The 20,390-nt window shown below is 50.5% G+C and overlaps 1 protein-coding gene across 2 annotated transcripts in view; it reads left to right on the top strand.

Annotated features, from left to right (window-relative positions):
* The window catches only part of Lzts1 (leucine zipper tumor suppressor 1), a 54,972-nt gene extending 35,130 nt beyond the window's left edge, over nucleotides 1-19,842 (top strand). For both annotated transcript variants that reach the window (XM_005075203.4, XM_040742203.1), the window contains exons 2-4: nucleotides 9,965-10,442; nucleotides 12,320-13,117; nucleotides 16,115-19,842. In XM_005075203.4, coding sequence (XP_005075260.1) covers nucleotides 10,098-10,442; nucleotides 12,320-13,117; nucleotides 16,115-16,777 — 1,806 coding nt within the window. In that variant the 5' untranslated portion in view covers nucleotides 9,965-10,097 and the 3' untranslated portion in view covers nucleotides 16,778-19,842. The remainder of the gene's footprint in view (nucleotides 1-9,964; nucleotides 10,443-12,319; nucleotides 13,118-16,114) is intronic.
* The last annotated feature ends 548 nt before the right edge of the window (nucleotides 19,843-20,390 follow it).

Here is a 20,390-nt window from a genome sequence, read left to right on the forward strand (position 1 = left end):
TGTGTGTAGGTATGCCTGCAGAGGCCAAAGGTTCATACTGGGTGTCTTTATGAATGTCTATTTTATTTATTGGCGTAGGGTTTCTCAGGGAGCCTGGAGCTGTCTAGTCTAGCCAGGCTGCTGGTTCCTGACTCCATGCTGAGTTTGCAAGTAGCTGCTTGCTCTTGTGCAGCTTCTACAGATCCAGACTCTGGTCCTCACACTCACACCACAATTGCCTTATCCACTGAGCCATTTCCCCAGAGACGGGACTCACTATTCTGACTTCACAGGTGAGGGTGGAGTTCTTACATCTTCCCACACTCCCTCCTAATTTCAGAAGGTCTGGTTGGCAGTTACTGTATTAGTTTCCGTTCCCATTGTTGTGGAAAAGTACCTTGACAACAGAAACTTCAGGAAGGAAGAAAGGGCTTATTTTGGCTCCCCATTGGAGGGTTCAATAAGGCAACATGAAGCAGGGTGTTCTTTTTAGCTGCTTATGGGATAGGGGCGGCTGGGTTGCATATCCAGATGGGGAAGAGGGAGAAGGTGGCACTTCCTGCCCGCCCTGGGCTGTGTGTGAAGGGGGGCGTGTGGGGAGAACGTGTGTGAAGGGGCAATCATGGCAGCAGCAGCATGGGACAGCTGTCACATTGCATCTGCAAACAGGCAGATGAGGAGGACACCACCAGTGCTCAGCTCACTTTCTCCTTCACATGTAGTCAGGGACCCCAGCCCATGAAATCGTAACACCCACACAACCCAGGCTAGACCACATGCTGGTGATGTCTGGAGCTGCTGTCAGCTGCAGTCATCTGACACTCAAGGAGATGGAGATCCTGGCGGATAATGATCCCTACGCCAGATGGGAGTGGGTGCTGTGGTCCTTTGTTGAGAGCGGGTAAGATATGTGGTGATGCGGGGCCCGATGATTGGAACTGAAGGGCTTCTTCCGGTGCACTGTTGTCCCCTGCCTGCCAGCAACAACAGTGAGCGGAGTCCAGAAAGTGACATGAGGGGCCAGAGGTGGAGCGAGGCAGAACTCCAATCAGCCAAAATAGAACCTTTTCTAGTTTTTACCCTACCCAGAAGCTGCCAGCCATAGCTGGAGACAGACTCACAAAAGCAGTTACACAGATCCCCTCTCCTGCAGACACACTCATAGGGAACTCACCCAATCGTGTTCTCACTCTCAAACTCATAGACCCTCACACGTGCGTATTTGCCCACATACTCACAGTCATGCCTGCTCTAATACACGTTTGCAGTAGCAATCATGCATGTACATGCACGCATACACACAGCCACACACGGTGTTGTCCACAATCACACCCTTTCTCCCACACACTCGTGTGTTCACGTATGTGGATATGCTCAGATACTCTCATACATTTGCATTCTAACGGGCACACATGCATACACTTATCCGTATATCACCCCTAGAGAATAGTGCTACTCTGACTGGTCCCATCTATAAATGGAACCCAGCTGGTTTTGTCCCATTAATGTCTAAAAAGCGTGCTGTGGCCCTGGAACCTGAGGTATAGTCCCTTCCCACCTGAACCTCTATATCATGAAAGATTTAGGTATAGGATGTCCAAGGTCTCCCTGGCTCCCATGTTATGGGACATGCTATTTGTCCCATCGAGCTGCTACAAAGTTACAGAGATTCTTCTGACTGAAGCTTCTTGGCCGCCAGGGCTCCTCTCACGCCCCCCCCCTCCGCCCCACAGTGATGTCGTCTCTTAAGGAAAACCCAGCCACAGACTCTGTCCTGCCATAAAGTGACAGACACTGCCCTTGCCTTCTTGTGACAGGGTGATTTGGGGGCTCGGTGTCTCATCTTCCTGCCTGCCTTCATGGCTAATAAAGGACTCAAGTGTCAGCTGTCCTGGAGGTTTTCAACTAAACGGCACCTTTAAAGCCTAGACACATTTAGAAAAACTCTCATGTGTGTGCCAAAGTTGTCATATATAGGGCAGTTTTGGCAGCACAATGGCTAGGTTTGAGCAGAGAACATTTGCAGTATGAAGAAATGGCCCCACAGATGGCAATAAGTGATGGTAGGTGCCCTCACTGTGACCTGCACGAACCCGAGTTTAGGCAGTGAAGTTAAGTGGCATAAAATTTGTGTAAGAACCATATAGCATTGATATAGAATATGTTAAAATATTTTATGGTCCCGAACCGGTCCAGTCAAATTCAAGGTACTGGCTTCCCTTGGGGAGAAAGCTTGGGGTAAGGGGTTGGGGAGAATGTGGGATGGGGAGTCCAGCTTGGCCATGTTTTATTTCTGAAATCAACATTTTAACAATTGTCAGTACTTCGTGGAGTGCTTTAGTTTTTCTTAATTAATTCTTATTTAAATTGGAAACAATCTTATTTTGCATACCAATCCCAGTTCCCTCTCCTTCCTTCCTACCACTCCTCCCACCAATCCCCCATCCCCTCCCCACGGATGAGGCCTTCCATGGGTGATCATCAAAGTCTGTCACATCATTTGGAGCACGACCTAGGCCCTCCCCCATGTATCTAGGCTGAGAGAGTAACCCTTTATAGGGAAAGGGCTCCCGAAGCCCATTCATGCACTAGGGATAAATATTGGTTCCACTGTCAGAGGCCCCACATAGACTGTCCAGGCCTCCCAACTGACACCCACATTCAGGGGGCCTGGTTCGGTCTTCTGCTGGTTCTCCAGTTGTCAGACTGGGGTCAGAGTCTTTTTTATTGTTATTCTTATAAGATTTTTTTCCTGTGAATTAATTTCCTGTGGATGTGTGTTTTACACGTGTGTGTGGATGTGTGTTTTACACCTGTGTATGTGTGTGTGTGTGTGTGTGTGTGTGTGTGTGTGTGTGTGTGTGTACTTTGTGCACCCTGGGTGCTCTTGAGAGTCTGAAAAAGGTATCGGATCTCCCAGAACTGGAGTTGCAGACTGCTGCAAGCCACTATGTGGGTTCTGGGAGCTGAACCAGGTCCCGTACGAGAGCAGAATGTGCTCTTATCTTAGCCTCTCCAGTCCTTGGGTTAGTTTTGTTAGTATTTTAATGTTAAAAACCTGTGCTAAAATAAGAATGAATTGCAAGAATGAGGGTGGCATAGTGGATTGCCAGGTACCAGACCAGCGAAGTTGAGGCACAGTACCCTGAGCACTGTTGCCCTAACTGGGGGGCCTCCCAGTCTAAATACCTGGTGATCCTATCCCCTTTTTCCTTTCTTGAGACAGGGCCTTGCTAGTCCAGGCCGGCACCTACTTAACTATTCTTTTAGGGAGTACAACACTATGTCTGGCCTGGGCATTCCTATGGAAGTCAGTCTCAAACATTGCCCACATCTTGGGAAGTAGGGCAGCTGCGCTGCAGTTGTGAGGAGACTAAGGTCACTTTCTACGCTCTTTCACCCCGCCATGGCTCCCATTTCCCATCTTTCCAGTCCCAGAGGGAAGCAGCAAAGTCAAGTTCATAAGCCAAGGCCAAACTTTCTCCCCAGAGTTCATGTTGGAGCGTGGATTCATTTTTTAAAACTAGGCCAATCAAGGGTCAGGCGCGAGTGGTCAAGGAGCCCTCAGAAGTCTTAGCCAAGAGGTTGTAGGGTACATTTTTCTGATGAGGAGACAGTAATTCTTATTAAATTCTTAAGGAGTCAAAGAACACAAAAGTGAATCAAATTCAACCTCATGCTATGATTGGAAACTGAGCCCAGGGAAGACTTAAGGCTCTCCACTCATGAAGATGAGCCTTCAGCCTTGTCCTGAGGTCTCTGCCTGCTTCCAAGTTTGGATTGGTTCAAGAACACGGGACCCCATATGGGGTGGTCTGTGTGGGACCCTCTGTGGGGTACTTCTCACACAGAATCTCTGCCAACTGTCCCTGAAAACAGCAAAGCATCTATGGCATGGCTGTGAGTGCCAGGCCAAAAGCAAGTCTGTCCTGCCTACCTCACCTCCTCCAGTAAAGGCCCCTCCCCATAGAAAAGGGGGCTACAGAGGGAAGGAGGGCAGTGGGAGGGAGAGAACCAAGTGGGCAGCTAGAGGCTCCTCATCCTGAGCTCGCCAGTGACTTCTCTGGCCGTGTGGGGAAGAGGAAGAGGATGCCCAGAATCTCTCCCTTAGGCCTGAAGCCTGCATATGTTATGGGCTAGGGCCAACTGCTTTGCCCCATGGCAAGGAAGACCATTGGTTTAGAATTCAGACAAACTCCGCTTGCACTTTCTGGAGGGGATAAACATGAATGTAATTATCACATCTGCTTCAGCCCCAAATTCCTTTGAAGAGGAGAGGGCAGAACAGGAGTGGAGAAGTGTCAGAGCCATCCCACCCCTGATCACACCGAAGGGTCAAAATTGAGGGCATTGGGTATCCAGTCCATTTCCGGTACTGGTGTATTGAAGCACAGTGCAGGCTGGGACTGGGGGAGGGGCGGGTGCTGGTGCTGCCGTGGTGCTGGGATAGGGAGGTCCTGAGTTCCCCTGGGTAGGGATTCTGAGGCCACTTTGGGTTCCTGTTCTTTTTGGAGCTCCTCACACACGACGTCTGCTGCTAACTCAGACTCATCTGTTCCTAAGAGCGCGTGCAGCCTAGGCTACCCCACCACACTCAGAGTGGCTTCCTCCCCCTTCTTTTCCCCTTCCAGAGTCTCATAAGATCTATATGGCTCCTCCTTTTCCCCTTGGCCAATGAAAACTTTTACCCTGTCCTTGCAGAGGAGAGAGGCATTAATTCTGATTGGGGGGGGGAGGGTAAGAATAAGGCTGGATTACAACCAAGTTTGCTGGAATGCTCCCTGAGTTGATGGTAAAACAAGTCTGGACACTTAAAAAGTAATGAGCTTAGTTTCAAGTGGACCCCAGAGAAACATTGAACTTTACAGCTCCCTGAATGTTAAGACCCGAGGCTGTATGGGCTAAGGGATAGGACTGCTCTCCTTGGGTCAGAGGTGTCTCTCCTTTGTCCACCCCTCCCTTTACTCCTAATGTTCTTTGTTTTCTCCCAATTCTGGGCACCCAGCATCAAACTTGTGCACAGCGAGTCACTCAGGCTGTCACTCAGGGCTCCTGGAACCTTCCTGGTATTTGTACTTGAAGGAAATAAAGGTGTGGCTGGAGGCTACGGTCCTTGTTTTCTCCTCTGGGTTCTCTCTTAACCTTAGAGACTCCCTTTGGTCATTGGGAGCTAAACATCTCTATGTCTACATCCCCAACGGCATGTGATAGCATGGATCTGTGTTTATGTAACAGGACTAAGTTCAAGGCCCCCATTGCTCAGTGGTGAGCTGCCTGACTGAGGCCACAGCGCTATAGTAGCTCTCGGAGCTGCTGACTAATCTTCCTCAGTTTTGCTCTGGGAGCCACAGATACAAAGCATTTGTTGCCACAGAATTCAACTCCTGGTGGAGATATGTGGAATAAGCTACATTTTTAAAATAAGTGTTATAGTTGAAGCAATTATTAGATGGAAAAAGAGTGTGTTGGTGGTAGAAAGCAGTGGAGGAGCTGTCCTTGCCTAGGGTAGCAGAAGGTGAGCTGCCCGCAAAGGATGAGAGGGACTTACATGGAACCACAGGAAGGCAAGGCAGGCCAACAGCAGATGCGCGTGTCCTGAGCGGACAAAGCCTCTTGTGCTCAGTGCACAGAGAGAAGGGTGTGGCTCTGGCCGTGGATGTCAGGAAAGGATGCAGAGTGTGGAGTTTTACTAAGAGAACGATGGGAAGCCTGGAAGGGTTTGCATGGTAACACACAGTGTTTGTGATGTGTGTAATAAGCAAATGGGGAAGGCATCGGCCGTCTCACCTTTGACTCAAGAGCCAGGCGAGAGGAAGTGGCAGCCATGGTAGAGTTTGTTTAGTATGTTTACCACTTAACCACTTGTTGCTGCACTAGAACACCTAACAGAAGCAACTTGGAGGAGGGGAGGTTGACTTCACCTCAGAGTTTGAGAGGCTCGCAGCCTATCAAGGCAGAGAAAGCATGGCAGGCAAAGTATGCATCTGGGGCTCTTCACTTCATTTTTTGTTTTGTTTGTATGTGTGTATACATGCTCTGGGTTTGTGTGTTCACATGCATCTGTGCACACATGTATGTATATGTACATGTACATGTATCTATATGTACATGGAGGCCAGAACCCTTCTCTATATTGAATCCAAGCTCTCCACCTCTCTATACTGAAACAAGGTCTCTAACTTGAAGCTTGGGCTTGTCGATGCTAGCCAGGCTGCTCTGAGGATCCTCGTGAGCACTGGAATTTCAGATGGGTCGCCATTCCTGCCCACTTGAACTAATGTGGGTTCTGGGAATCTGAAATCCAGGCCCCCCACTTGAGTGGCAAACACTTTATTCATGCAGCCACCTCGGCAGCCCTGCCACGCACATCTTGGTGAATCAGAAAACAGAGCACTCCGGACCAAACTGGCACTGGCTGTATAGCCCTCTTGCTTCCTCATGTGGCCCTATGTCTGCCTGTTAGATTCCAGTGCAAAAGGCTCCACGAATTCCCAAAGCAGTGCTGCCAGCTGGGGACCAAGTTTTTAAACACACAAGCTTGTGGGAAACCATTAGCATTCAGACTTAAAACACACATGCCCCGTATTGTAGTTACACTTCATCTGTCACTGGCTTTTGAAGGCACCATGCTGTCATAGGCTTGTGTTTATCCTAGACACATCTGTAGGGGCACGTGCCCTACGCCGAGCACCACACTGCACCCCAGAAGCATGATTCCATCTCCCTACCGTTCCTATTTAAGTGTGGACATTCCAGCCAAGCATGGTGGTTCACCTGTGTCTCAGCACCTGGGAGAGTAAGAACTGACTCAAGCTTGAGGACAGTCTGGGCCATCTAATATCAAACCAACCACAGCTACATAGGAAGATCCTAAAAACAATAAATAGTTCTGCCTTGTAATAAAATAAACCGAGAAGTTGGTTTTCATATTGAAAATTTTCTCAGTCCAAAGCCGGTAGTCTGGTCTTACATCATGGCATGTGTAACCGTCACAATGTCCACTTGGTGTGCCCAAGAGGTGAAACGGTGACAGCAAGATGGATCACTGGCTAAAGGCACTTTCTACCAAGCCTGAGGGCTGGAGCTTGATCCCAAGAACCCCCACGGGAGAAGACAGAAGGCAGCAGAGCCTTTTCCCCAAAGGACCTCCTGCGTGTGGAGCCTTCGCCTCTCCGCGTCCTTCCTGCCTCCCGAGCTTGCTCTCTGGAGCCACCCTCAGACTTGTCTGTCTGCGATTGCAGCTCCTGTGTCAGCTGTCTCCACAGACTAACATCTTTTACCTGCAAATCTGCAGCTCCAAGCCGGGTGGTGGTGGTACACATTTTTAGTCCCAGCACTCGGGAGGCAGAGGCAGGCGGATCTCTGTGAGTTCAAGGCCAGCCTGGTCTACAGAGCGAGTTCCAGGACAGCCAGGGCTACACAGAGAAACCCTGTCTTGAAAACCCAAAATAATAATGGTGGTGGTGGTGAAGATGATGATGAGGAAGATGATAAATTTGCAACTCCAGTGCCTCTCTCACTGCCCACAACCTCCTCCATCAAGCCCAGGTACCCAACAGCTTTCACAAACTTACAGTCTTGAACCAAATCCTGTTTTTCAGCTCAGCACAGTTGCTCAGCCTATGATCTTGTTTCAGTGTGTGACAAATCCCTGCTTCTGGTTGCTTCATAAAAATACTAACATTCTAAAAATTAATTCTCTAAGCTATTTATTTGCTTTTTTCTTTATTCCTCTCTATTTCTTCTTTGTGTGTGTGTTTGTGTGTATGCGTGTGTATGCACGCACACACTCACATGCATGCTAAGGATAGAATCTAGGTCCTTGTGCATGCTTGGTAACTGCCCTACTGTTAATAGAATTTTAAATAAAAGTCTAGGCTTTGGCAGCCTCAATAAGCTAGGCTATGCCATCCATCCCTACTATACCAATTAAAGAGACAAGCACTAGTGAAAAATCAGAGAGGGGAGATTTATTTGATGCGGACATGCTGGGAGGCGGGATAGACGCAGAGTAAGTGATGCTTCTGTTCTAAGTCCTCTTCAGAGTAACTGATCTGAGCGTTTTCCTGAGAGCTAGGGGTATACATAATTAAGCAGTTCCAGTAGGATGTGGTCCTGTCCATCATGGACTCAGTCTCTCCTGCAGGGTGCTCACATAAATTGTCAGAACTTCGAGAAATCTGAGAGGCAACATCAACCTCTGACTGTCAAGGAGGACCTCAGATTTCACCCCTCAAGATTCCTAGGGAAACGTTCATTTTTGAGACCCTTTTTTTTTTAAAGATTTATTTATTATATATACACTGTTCTGTCAGAAGAGGGTGCCAGGTCTCATTATAGATGGTTGTGAACCATCATGTGGTTGCTGGGAATTGAACTCAGGACCTCTGGAAAAGCAGTCAAGTGCTCTTAACCTCTGAGCCATCTCTCCAGCCCCTTTTGAGACCCTTTGTTTCAGCATCTCTAGAATATCATCTCTGTTGCCAGGACAGTCGCATTACCAACAAACTACATCCTCCAGCCCTCCATCCTCCCAGACCTCCCAGAGCCCTTCTTGTCTTCTCTTTCTCTCACTTTACCAAATCCTTCTGCAAATCCTATCAGACCAGCCTTGAAAGTACATCCAAAACAGTTCCCAGCTAACTCCAGCCCAACTGAATCAGCCACTAACAGCTGAGCCCCTCCGCGGCCCCTTTACCCAGCTGCTGTAGGGGCCTTCTGCATCACAGGAAATGAAGTTGTCCCCTGCTTACACTCCTTCCTGTCTCAGTCAAGCTAAAATCCTTGCAGGTGCCTAAACTCCCTGCTCCCTGGACCTGCCTGCAGGTTCTCTGCCCGCTGCTGCTGCTGCTTCTCCAGGGGACCTTGCCAACCCAGGGGCTTTCCAGTCAGGACGGCTTTCCAGTCAGGACGGACGGCGTCCCAGCTGGTCCCCAGGAGCACTCTGCCTCTGCTCTCAGGGTTTTTGTACTTGCAGCTTCTTGAAGCTTTGTCCTTCCCAGATTCCCATGGCCTGCACCTCAGTTTCTCCAGATCTCCTCTGATGCAAGTCTGACGACATCACTTACTATGACAGAAGGCCATTAACAGAATAATTCATAAAGAATATAGGCATATTCAGCTCACAGTTCTGCAGCCTAAGAAGTTCAGGAAGGGTAGCACATTCACAACCAGTCCAGTCCTTCTTGCTGTGGAGAATGTGCTTTAGCCATCCCCCCCTGCCCCCATCCCCTGTCCCCCGTTCCCCTGCCCCCGATGAGGGGGAGGGGTTGTACAGGCAGCACATTTCCAGATAGAGCAAGTGTGCAGTTCCGCCTCATTCCTGCTCCTCCTCCTCCTTTTCTGAAAAGACGGGTTCTTACTATGACATAGCCCAGGCCTTTTCTGTCTTTAACATGCAGTCTGGGCTAGCCTTGACTTCTCCATCCTCCTGCCTCTACCTCCTAAGTGCTGGGCTGATAGGTATGTGCCATCACACCTAGATTTACTTCCTCTTACGGAGCCACCCATGTCGTCATTAGTCTTCCGGAATTATGATCTCATCTCATCCTACTGAGTTCAAATCACATTCCCAAATACCATGAACATATGACACTGGAGACTGCTTTTCCAAAACAGAAATCCTGAGGGACGCTTCTAAACCTCAGTACTCCCTGGGCATACAGAACTCTGTCGTTTCTGACCCCCGACATAAACATCCTGACTTCTCCTTAGCATAGTGCCGGGCCTGTAGATTAGCTACGGGCTGTCTATCCCCATGACACTGCACATGGGTCCCATGATCATGTGCCATGCTTCAGCATCCACTGGATGCCACCTCCCTCCCACCTGCTCATGTCGTCAGAATGACAGAAGCACTCAGGAAGAGGCAGTGCTAGCATCTGACTGACACACATTTCTCTACCATCGAGGTTGCATGGTAGGAATAATGACACTCCTGAAATCATCATGACGGTGTATGTATGATCTCTCTGTGTCTTTCCAGGTCCATGGCTCTCCCATGCTCTGAGAGGATTTTGCTCTGACCGTAGTCCCCTGGCTGAGCCAGGACTACATTTTGCTGCTACCGTGTCACCAGGCCCCTGTAGTAGCCCACAGTCCCTTGGCCACGTGTCACCATGGGCAGTGTCAGCAGCCTCATCTCAGGCCACAGCTTCCACAGCAAGCATTGCCGGGCCTCGCAGTACAAGCTTCGCAAATCCTCGCACCTCAAGAAGCTCAACCGGTACTCGGATGGGCTGCTGAAATTTGGCTTCTCCCAGGACTCAGGGCGTGGCAAGTCCAGCTCCAAAATGGGAAAAAGCGAAGACTTCTTCTACATCAAGGTCAGCCAGAAGGCCCGAGGCTCCCACCGCCCAGACTACACGGCCCTATCCAGTGGGGACATGGGGGGGCAGGCTGGGGTCGATTTTGACCCAGCCACCCCACCTAAACTCATGCCCTTCTCCAATCAGCTGGAAATGGTAAGTGGGGTGCTTTGACAAAGGTGTTTGGGGGCATTGAGAAGAAGTAGGGATGACCCTGGTCCAAGCATTTAGTCCTCCAAGAGGCCAGAGCAACAGGGGTGAGAGCGGAAATGTTTGGCCTCACTGCAGAAATCAAGTGTATCCCCTAAACCGGAAGTCTTAGGTTTGCCCTGGAACAAAGGGCAGCAGGGAATCTAGCCTTTCTGGGTTCTGCTGGGACATAGCTGGATGGTTCTGATGGGTCAAATATCAGCAGGCTAGGGAAGAAGGGCAGCTCTTATCCCCTGAAGAGCGAAAGGGAGATGAGGATGCTCTCTAGGGGCCTCTGGGAGGCGAGCATCCTCCCTCTGTCCCTGCCCTATCTATCTGTGGTTTGGTTTCTGGCCCCCTTGGCTGGAGAAGGGCCATGGGATTTTGTTATCAGATGAGCAAGGATGCCTACAAAGAGCCCTGGGTATTTAGAAATCTAGCCCCTCCAGCAGTTCAGAATCTCATAAACCTCACTAGTGCACACTGGAAGCCAGTCCCCATGCCCACTCTATGCAGAGCCAATGGCTTTAAAACATAGGTTAAATACCCCTTATCTGAAATGCTTGGGAACAGGAGTACCAGAGGGTTCAAGGTTATTGTCTTTCAGATTATGAAATATTTGTATGGACATGAGATGTCTAAGCACAACATTCTTTTATGTTTCATATATACCGGGCACACAAAAGTGGAAAATGATTATATAATGTTTTAAATAATTTATGCACAAACCAACCCAAAATCTCCTAGTGTGTGGATTTTTTTTCCCCACTCTTGGCATCTTGTCTGGGCTCAAAGCCTTGCAAATTCTGGAGCATTTCAGATCTGAGATTTTAGGACCAGGAATTCTCAAGCTAGAATAAGAAAGATGCCTGTGTTTGCCCAGAGCTTTCCAAATGAAGGTCTCATGAAAGGTGAGGTCCTCCACTGAGGGAAACTGCAAGTTTCGGAAAGGACTTCTATTCCAAATGATCTTCCAATTAGGACTGGAAGTAGTGATTCAGTCTTGTGCTAGGCTCAGTGGAGGAGGCAGCGGGCAAGCAAGTGCTGTGTTTGCATAGCCTGCTGCCCTGACTGCACCGCACCACAGTGCCCGTCTGCCTTACCCTAGCCTAGAGTGCTGGGACCAGTGACAGTGACTGCTATTAGCACAGTGACTAGGCCGTCACTGAAGACATTCCGTGTGCCTCTGCCTCCCAAGTTAATGACTAAAGGTGTGTGCCATCAAGCCTGGCCTCCTCCTTCTTCAAAGATTTTATTTTATTTTATTTTATGTATGTGAGCCTTTACCTGCATGTATATATGTATACCACGTGTGTGCCTGGTATCCACAGAGGCCAGAAGACTGTGTCAGGTCCCCTGGAACTAGAGTTACAAAACAGTTGTGAGCCACCATGTGAGTGTACGGAATGAAATGTAGCTCCTCTGGAAGAGCAGCCAGTGTTCTTGAACACTGCCTCCAGCTCCCTCAGAGCTTTCCCAAGAATGGTGTGCTGGGGTGGGGGAGATAGCCCAGCAGTTGAGTGCTTGCCACCAAGCTGGACAGGCTGACTTCCACATGGTAGAAGGAGAGAATGGTCACCTGAAAGCTGTCCTCTGACCGCCGCATGCATGCTGTGGCGCGCGCGCGCGCGCGCGCACACACACACACACATACTCACATGTGTACAAGAACTCAGTCCATCCAGAGCTAACAAGGTTTACCATGGCTACCAAGAAAGAAGGGTGTCACGTGTCCTCTTGGCTCAGGTGGGCTCGTGAGGATGGCACATGTACACCCACAGTGAGGAAAGGTGACACGGACATGGAAGGGACACTCAAGTTTCCGTGGTCCTTTGTTTCCCCAGAGCTCTGACAAGGGGCCAGTGAGGCCCACTGCCTTCAAGCCCGTGCTGCCACGGTCAGGAGCTATTCTCCACTCTTCACCCGAGAGTGCCAGCCACCAGCTTCACCCCATGCCTGCGGACAAACCCAAGGAGCAGGAGCTGAAGCCAGGCCTGTGCTCAGGGGCACTGTCTGACTCAGGCCGGAACTCCATGTCCAGTCTGCCCACACACAGCACCACCAGCAGCTACCAGCTGGATCCTCTGGTCACCCCCGTGGGGCCTACCAGCCGCTTTGGGGGCTCAGCCCACAACATCACACAAGGCATCATCCTTCAGGACAGTAATATGATGAGCCTAAAGGCTCTGTCATTCTCTGACGGGGGCAGCAAGCTGGCTCACCCAGGCAAGGCAGACAAGGGCTCCTCTTGCGTGCGGTCCCCACTCTCCACGGACGAGGGCACCATCCAGGAGCTGGAGCAGAAGCTGCTGCAGCGGGAGAGTGCGCTGCAGAAACTGCAGCGCAGTTTCGATGAGAAGGAGTTTGTCTCCGGGCAGACCTTTGAGGAGCGGCCGAGGCGTACCAGGGACGAACCGGAGTGCCTGGAACCTAAGAGCAAGCTGAAGCCAGCCTCTCAGAAGAGCCAGCGCGCCCAGCAGGTTCTCCAGCTGCAGGTGTTACAGCTGCAGCAGGAGAAACGGCAGCTTCGGCAGGAGCTCGAGAGCCTCATGAAGGAGCAGGACCTGCTGGAGACCAAGCTGAGGTCCTACGAGCGGGAGAAGACCAACTTTGTCCCTGCACTGGAGGAGACCCAGTGGGAGGTAAGATCCCAGCAGTCCCCCTGAACTAGCATGGGGGTGCTCTGAGTCAGTCCCTGTTTCTTGCTCTTTCCATCTTCCTCCTCATGGCCCCCACTCTTTGAATTTACCAGACAAGTGCGGTTCAGCCAGGCTGCCCGAGGGCTGACCTCACTTATGTAGACTAGACAGAAGCATAGTCACACCTGTGTCTGTTGGGTCTGAGGATCCTATTTGGTGCTTTGGGGAAAGGGGTCTTAACACTGCCGTGAGTGGAAAGTAATAAATGATGAAATTGACCCTCCTTGCCGAGGTATAAGACCAGATTCTACTGAGATTTAAACATTGGGGAAAGAAGAAAAAGGAAAACCAGACACACAGTCACACTTTGGGGATAAGTTCTGTTTTCTTTTGTCTTGGATTCTCTGAGTGCGTGCATGCATATTGGAGATTAAACCTAAGGCCTTACATTTGCTAGGAAAGCACTCCATTCCGGCTCTATTTCTTCAGTCCTTCAGTCATTTTGGAATGAGTCGTATGAGCCTGGCCTGATTGGAGAGCAGTCAGGTCCCTCATGAATCCTGCTAGTAGGTCCAGGCAGACAGGTAGGGTGTGTGTACGTCAGCGCTGCTGTTCACGCTGAAATTCTGTGTACGGAAGGACAGCAGTGGTTCTGTTAGGATGGATTAGCATCAGGCTCACCATCAGCAGCATGGCCCTGACTGCCTGGAGCTGCCTGTCCTCATCCATAAAGTGACAAGCAGTCACAAGAAGGGTGAAGAAAGGGACCTTTTGTGCATCTCAGAGATAAAAAGTGAGTGTTGGTCTTTGTCATCCATCCTTATGGTCCAGTCTAGAACTAAGTTGCATATTGCAATGATCTTGTTCCAACCTTGGCTAGTCAGGATACCTAGCAAAACAACAACAAAAAAAAACCAGTAATAAATGGGGGCATAAATATTGGTATAAGCCCATTTAATTTACAGGGAATTTAGGAAGTACTATGATCTTCTATCTAATCCTTATAACCATATTGTGAAGTAGGTATGTTAGGGTTTTTCATTTTATAATTAGGGAACTGACACAGGTTAGCTACGATAGCAAATATCTGACTAAGTGATTTGGCTAACATCTGATACATATGAAAGATCAATGCTAGGATTTAACTATAAGAATGTGGACTGGAGCTGAGTGGTGGTGCACGCCTTTAATCCCAGCACTTGGGAGGCAGAGGCAGGCGGATCTCTGTGAGTTCGAGGCCAGCCTGGTCTACAGAGCGATTTCCAGGACAGGCTCCAAAGCTACACAGAGAAACCCTGTATGGAAACAAAACAAACAAACAAAAGAAAGAATGTGGACTGGAAGTTCTCATTTTCATTATTTATTTGGGGGATGGGCATGTACATGCCACTGCCCAAATGTGGAGGCCAGAGGTCAACTTTCCAGAGTTGGTTCTTTTCACCATGTGGGTCCCAGAATTCAGGCTGTCAGGGCTGGAGACCAATGTGTTGAGCCTGCTAGCCATTTCACCTTCAGCATCCACAGAGCTCACACTCTTGACTGCACGCTGCCTCCGCGCTAATGTGCCAGCTTCTCCTGGTACATAGTGATCCAAGCAGGATTCAAAGCCTGCACTTTATGTGGCTGTCCTCACTCTCTCCCTCAGGCTTATATAGGCTTGCAGTTTTTTTTTTTGTTTTGTTTTTTGGGTTTTTTTTTGTCATCGTCACAAAATGCACAAGGCATGAATTTACAAAAAGGAAAGGTTTGTAGTGTCAGAGGTTCCACTTCGTGATCCACTAACAGACTGTTGCTTTGGGCCTGGGATGACGCCTATCATGGTTGGGGCTTGTGGCCATACAACGGTCACCTCATGGTGAGGAAGCAAGGAAGAGAACAAAGAGGCCAGGATCCCACAGTCCCCTTCAAGGGCCAATGGCTAACCATCCTCCGCTAGGCCTTACTTCTAAGAGGTTTCAATAGCTCTCAGTGTTACCACACTGGAAGCCAGGCTTTTAACATGTGGGCTTTGGGAGACATGCAAGGTCTGGATTTGGCCTTGTCAAGAAATTCTGGGCTCTAACTGCATGGTGGTGAGGCTAAGGTGTTCTCCTTTTCATTGGTCAGGGTTTCATTGGGAGCAAAGGGGGTGCTTTACTGGGAGAAGAAAAGGGAGAAACTCAGGGGTGTGGCCTCTAGTTTTGCTCCAAGAGTCCATTCTGTAGTGCCAAGCCCTGGCCTTCATTTTACTAGTCTAACTGGCTTTGGTCACCAGGCTTCCTTTTTTTGTGGGAGAGGTTCATGGTGGAGATCAAACCCAGGGCCTCATGCATATTAGACAAGCACTTAAAAAAAACATCAACTTTTTCCTTTCTTTCATGCTTTCTTTTTTCAGTCGGAGGTGAAAGGCTTGATACGTGTAGGCTGGTGTACATACCATGGTACAACCATACCATGATATGGCCCCAAAGAGCCAAGACCCCAGAGACAAATTGACCCGACTTCCTTGTGTTCCTGGCCCAGCATTCATGGCCAAGGGGTGTTGAAGTGGTTGGAGAAGCCAGGAAGGGAGGAAGCCCACAGTTTATTGTCTGGCAGATGTGTACTGGACTCTTGTCTGTGGGCTAGGCTGGATGCACCTTCGGGGTACAGCAGGACAAGGTGGACTAGTCTTACCCCAGAGGTGAATGCAGGAGTGGGCACACGCAGGTGTGAGGTTTGGGCATTTGCACCCTCAAGCCGGTGTTAAAGGTGGGTGATCGAGCTGGGAGCAGTGGGTGGGGTAAGCCACTGATTATTGAGTCGCATATAGCCTTGGATTTGGGCACAGACTGGGGTGTGGAGCCTGAACTGGAGATAAGGTGTAGGCGCTTGGAAAATGCAGGCAAAAAGAAGTAGATTGTCTACATGCACAAGACCAGGAGCAGCCTGAGCCCTTTAGGAAGTGGAGATGTCGTCTTGGTTAGGATGCCAATCACCTCTGGCACCATGTCTCACCCTTTCTCACCCCACCCTTGGCAGGTGTGCCAGAAGTCAGGCGAGATCTCTCTTCTGAAGCAGCAGCTCAAAGAGTCCCAGATAGAGGTGAACACCAAGGCCAGCGAGATCCTCAGTCTGAAGGCACAGCTGAAGGACATCCGGGGCAAGCTGGAGGGCATGGAGTTGAAGACGCAGGACTTGGAGGGTGCCCTGCGCACCAAGGGGCTGGAGCTGGAGGTCTGTGAGAACGAATTGCAGCGCAAGAAGAACGAGGCGGAGCTGCTGCGAGAGAAGGTGAACATTTTGGAGCTGGAGCTGCTGGAGCTGCGGGCCCAGGCTGCCCTGCAGCGAGAAGCCGCATCTCTGGGGCCCCTGGGGATTGGGCCTACCTTCTCAGAGGACATCCCTGCCCTGCAGCGGGAGCTGGAGCGGCTGCGGGCTGAGCTGAAGGAGGAGAGGCAAGGCCACGACCAGATGTCCTCGGGCTTCCAGCACGAGCGGTTGGTGTGGAAGGAAGAGAAGGAGAAAGTCATTCAGTACCAAAAGCAGCTGCAACAGAGCTATTTGGCCATGTACCAGCGCAACCAGCGTCTAGAGAAGGCACTGCAGCAGCTGGCCCGCGGGGACAGTGCCATGGAGCCCTTTGAAATTGACCTGGAGGGAGCCGACATTCCCTATGAGGACATCATAGCCACTGAGATCTGAGGGACTGCCGAGGGGACGGAGGGTTGGGAACTGGACCCCAGGAGGCAGGGCGTGCTGAGCCTGTTCCAAGAGAGAAGTGAGCTCTGGCGCCCAGACTCAGGGGTCTCCAGTGGTGGGTAGGGGTCACCACACAGCCTTTCCTCCCCTCTTGCCTTTTTCAGTCTAACTACCCTGCTGCTGATTGGACCTCGATCTCTGAACCCCGAACTCTCCTGGAGATGTGTTCAGGGAGCTCCATGGACTGGTTGATGTTTCTCTCAACTTTGGTCTCATTCAAAGTAGTGAGAAAGGCGCCCCAGCAGGGAGTGGGGCAACTACCGTACAGGCCAAGTGGCCACCCAAGGACAGAAACATCTTCCCTGTCATCCCCGACTCCCTGCTATCCCCTAGGCATATTGGGATGCCTTGAGATAAAAAGAAGCCATGCGTAACCAGAAGCCTTGGACACTCTTTGCTGCAGCCTGTTCTTTTCTGATTGTGGAGGTGGAGGGGTGGGGTTGCCAGCAAGTCATGGGAGGAAGGGGGTTGGGTGGACAGTCCTGCATTACAGAATTGTCACAGGTCTCCCAGAGGTCAGAGTAAGAGGTGAAGGGAGAGATTCGTGGCAGACACTGGGATCCAGAGTCTAAAATGAGCTGCACAACCCCTTTACCCTCAGCGGTCACCCTTTTTAAAGCCATAAACATTGGGGTCCCCAGTGGGATGCATGGAAATGATAAGAGTCATAGCTTCCCAGCTGCTCCTGGGGAGCCTCCTACTTGGTCCAGCCAAGGCCAAGACTCCAGGGGCTTCCCTGAATGGTTCGGTTGGCCAGCAGCCAATATGGACTGTTCCCCTCCCCGCCACCCCTAATGTCAGACTCTTGCTTGGATCCAGAATAACCCATCCACTTAGATAGCGTGGAGCCGGGCACTAGCCTCCCTTGCCTGTAGCCCTAGCCAGCAGCATCTCTTCCCCTATAGCATCTTCAGAGCTATGTTACGACTTTTCGTAGATTGGGAAGGGTCACCAATGCCGAGTGGGTTGCAGTCCCAGGTGTGGGGTATGATACAGGGTACATACACAGCCCCCCCCCCTCGTGGAGCCCCAAGCTGCAGAGAGTCAGTCTAGAGAACAGCACGTGACCATGTGGGACTTGTCTTTTGAAGATATCCAGTGCTAGGGGCAGAGGGAAGTACAGTTGCTTGGTTCAAGGAATTGTCTTCTGCTCTTCCCGCCCCCTCCCATTCTGTAGTTCCAAAGCAAGCCAGATTAAGCAGGCAGCCAGGCTGCTCCATATTCTATTTTTGACTCTTACCACAGCTGTTGTCGGTAGGACACCCAGCCCTTGCTAGATTCCTGAGCCATGTGCTTGCCTGGTGGGCGGGACCCAGGGAATAGGAGATATAAGGGAGGGTCTAGGTGCTTGGCAGGCTGGGAACTAACCATAGTTCTAGCACCTTCCTAATGCTGGCCCCTAGAGTCCCTGGGTGGACCCCATCCCCATTGATGCTGTCTTTCCATGAGCTTTCTTCCCTTCCTAGTGTCTGTAGGCTAGGTGCCACCCATGTAGATGGCTCTGCTGTCTGATCCCGGGGTTAGGCTTGGCCTCTCCTGCTGACTCCTGATCTACCATTGCCCATAGTCACACATTCAATTTAAACCTGGAATTTACAGACCAAAGATGACATTCCCCCACTTGTAGGGTCATACCCTCCACTGGGCACCATTCACAGCCCAGTTTTTTTTTTTAGATTTATTTATTTATTACATATACAGTGTTCTGTCTACATGCCAGAAGAGGGCACCAGATTGAAATGTAGATGGTTGTGAGCCACCATGTGGTTTCTGGGAATTGAACTCAGGACCTCTGGAAGAGCAGACAGTGCTCTTAACCACTGAGCCATCTCTCCAGCCCTACAGCCCAGTTTTAAAAAAAAATTGATGGCCCTCAGTCCTTTGTTCTCTACCAGTCCGTGCCTTGTTTGAGTCCTTCTTCCCACTGAGACCGTCCAATGGGGGGGGAGAGGGGCAAGACTGGTGTTAGCTGCCCCTCCCTAGACTGGAGGATTCCACCTCCTGGAAGAGCAGCCAGGAGCCCAGTGCTGTGCCGTGGGGGTCCTTGTCTACAAAGAAGCGGATGCCATGCCTGGAGCAGGCGCACAGGCACCAAGCGTGCCCTCCGTGTCTGTGTCCGGTGCCTTCCACTCCCAGGGAGTTCTGCCCGCATCACTGCCCAGTCCGGTGCCGCAGGTCATCTCTGAGATCTCTGTCTGGGACTTGTCCAACAACCAACCAAGGTGGGCAGAACTAACAGCCCCAGACCCCAGGGTAACTCCAGGATGCAACTGTGCTGTAACCCAATAACCTTGCCTTCTTGTGGGCTCTCCTTGCCTCTGTCCTAAAGTCTTCTCACTCTCTGTGGTCTATACCCATGTTGGAAGGCTCAGATTGAACAGCCCTTGGGATGCGTAGGTTCAGGGCAGACAAGTTGCCTGCCATGGTTTGTCTCTCAGAACCGTGTTGTTCCCCAGAGGTGTCTGGTCTGGGAGTGCTGCTGTTCTCCCAAGGAAGAAAACCACCCCTCAAGAAGAGCCCACCTCAGGTGTTGCAAGGCCCAGCACCTTCTTGCTCAGTTCTGTTCTCGTCAGGTGCCCTTGAGCTTCAGCAGGGGACCATTTGGAGGACTGGCTGTCTCTCCTCTAGGATGCTTGTTGACCCTCTTGTCCTGGCTCCAGCCTGGCTGTGTCTCCCGAGAGAGAGATGCCCGAGGGAAAGCCGAGCTGGACCAGAGGTTTCCTTAGGACCCGAGCTCTCCTCAGATGCCACATAAGAGACCATAGCACCTCTCAGTGGCACCTGCTTCCCCCCTTGACGGCTCTGGAGCCCTTGGCAGAGGCTGGCTTCTGAGGGATTGGCATTTTGAAGACTGTGTACATAGTTATTTTTCTCTCCCTTGTTTGTGGTTTGCTTTGCTCTTGATGGCTTCATCTTGTTTTATTTTTGAAATTCTTTGTTGGCTCTGTAAACTATTTCTGGTAATTTTATGTTTTTATTTATGAATAAAGAATGCCATTTCTCATGTCTTCACTTTTGTCTCTTCAAGCTAATCCCTGCTCCTCTGTCATGATGTAGCAGGCAACTCCTGGTGACCTCTCCCTTTAGAGCCAGAAAGGCAATGTCCCTTTGTGCCGGCTGGGGTGGTCCTCACTTAGAGGCCTTGAGGAAGGCAGCTCTGTGACCTGGGGGGAACCCTGCCTTCACTGGTCTGGTGACCTTACTTGTGACAAGTGTTTTGAGCTGGCCCAGAGGAAGGAGGGAGGGGACCAGGGGTCAGTGACTTCAGAAACATGTCCCTTCAGTCTCAGCTCCTCCTTCCAGCAGCTGCTCACCTCAGCCAATATTTGGCCCATTGCATATGGCCTTTTGGCAAGGGGACTAGAGTAACTATTGTTGCCAATTCTCTAGGCCCCTAGGTGGGAATGCTGTCACCACAGCGACCATCTGTGCTGCCTGCCTGAAACCAACTACTACCCCTGGTTCACCTTGATGGGTATTCCTGGTTTTGGGTTCAGATCCTAGGCCCAAAAGAGAGTCACTATTGTGACAAATGACAGAGAGATCAGCAAAGAGA

This window comes from Mesocricetus auratus, unplaced genomic scaffold (genome assembly GCF_017639785.1).
Source record: "Mesocricetus auratus isolate SY011 unplaced genomic scaffold, BCM_Maur_2.0 Super-Scaffold_6731, whole genome shotgun sequence".
Classification (NCBI taxonomy): Eukaryota; Metazoa; Chordata; class Mammalia; order Rodentia; family Cricetidae; genus Mesocricetus; species Mesocricetus auratus.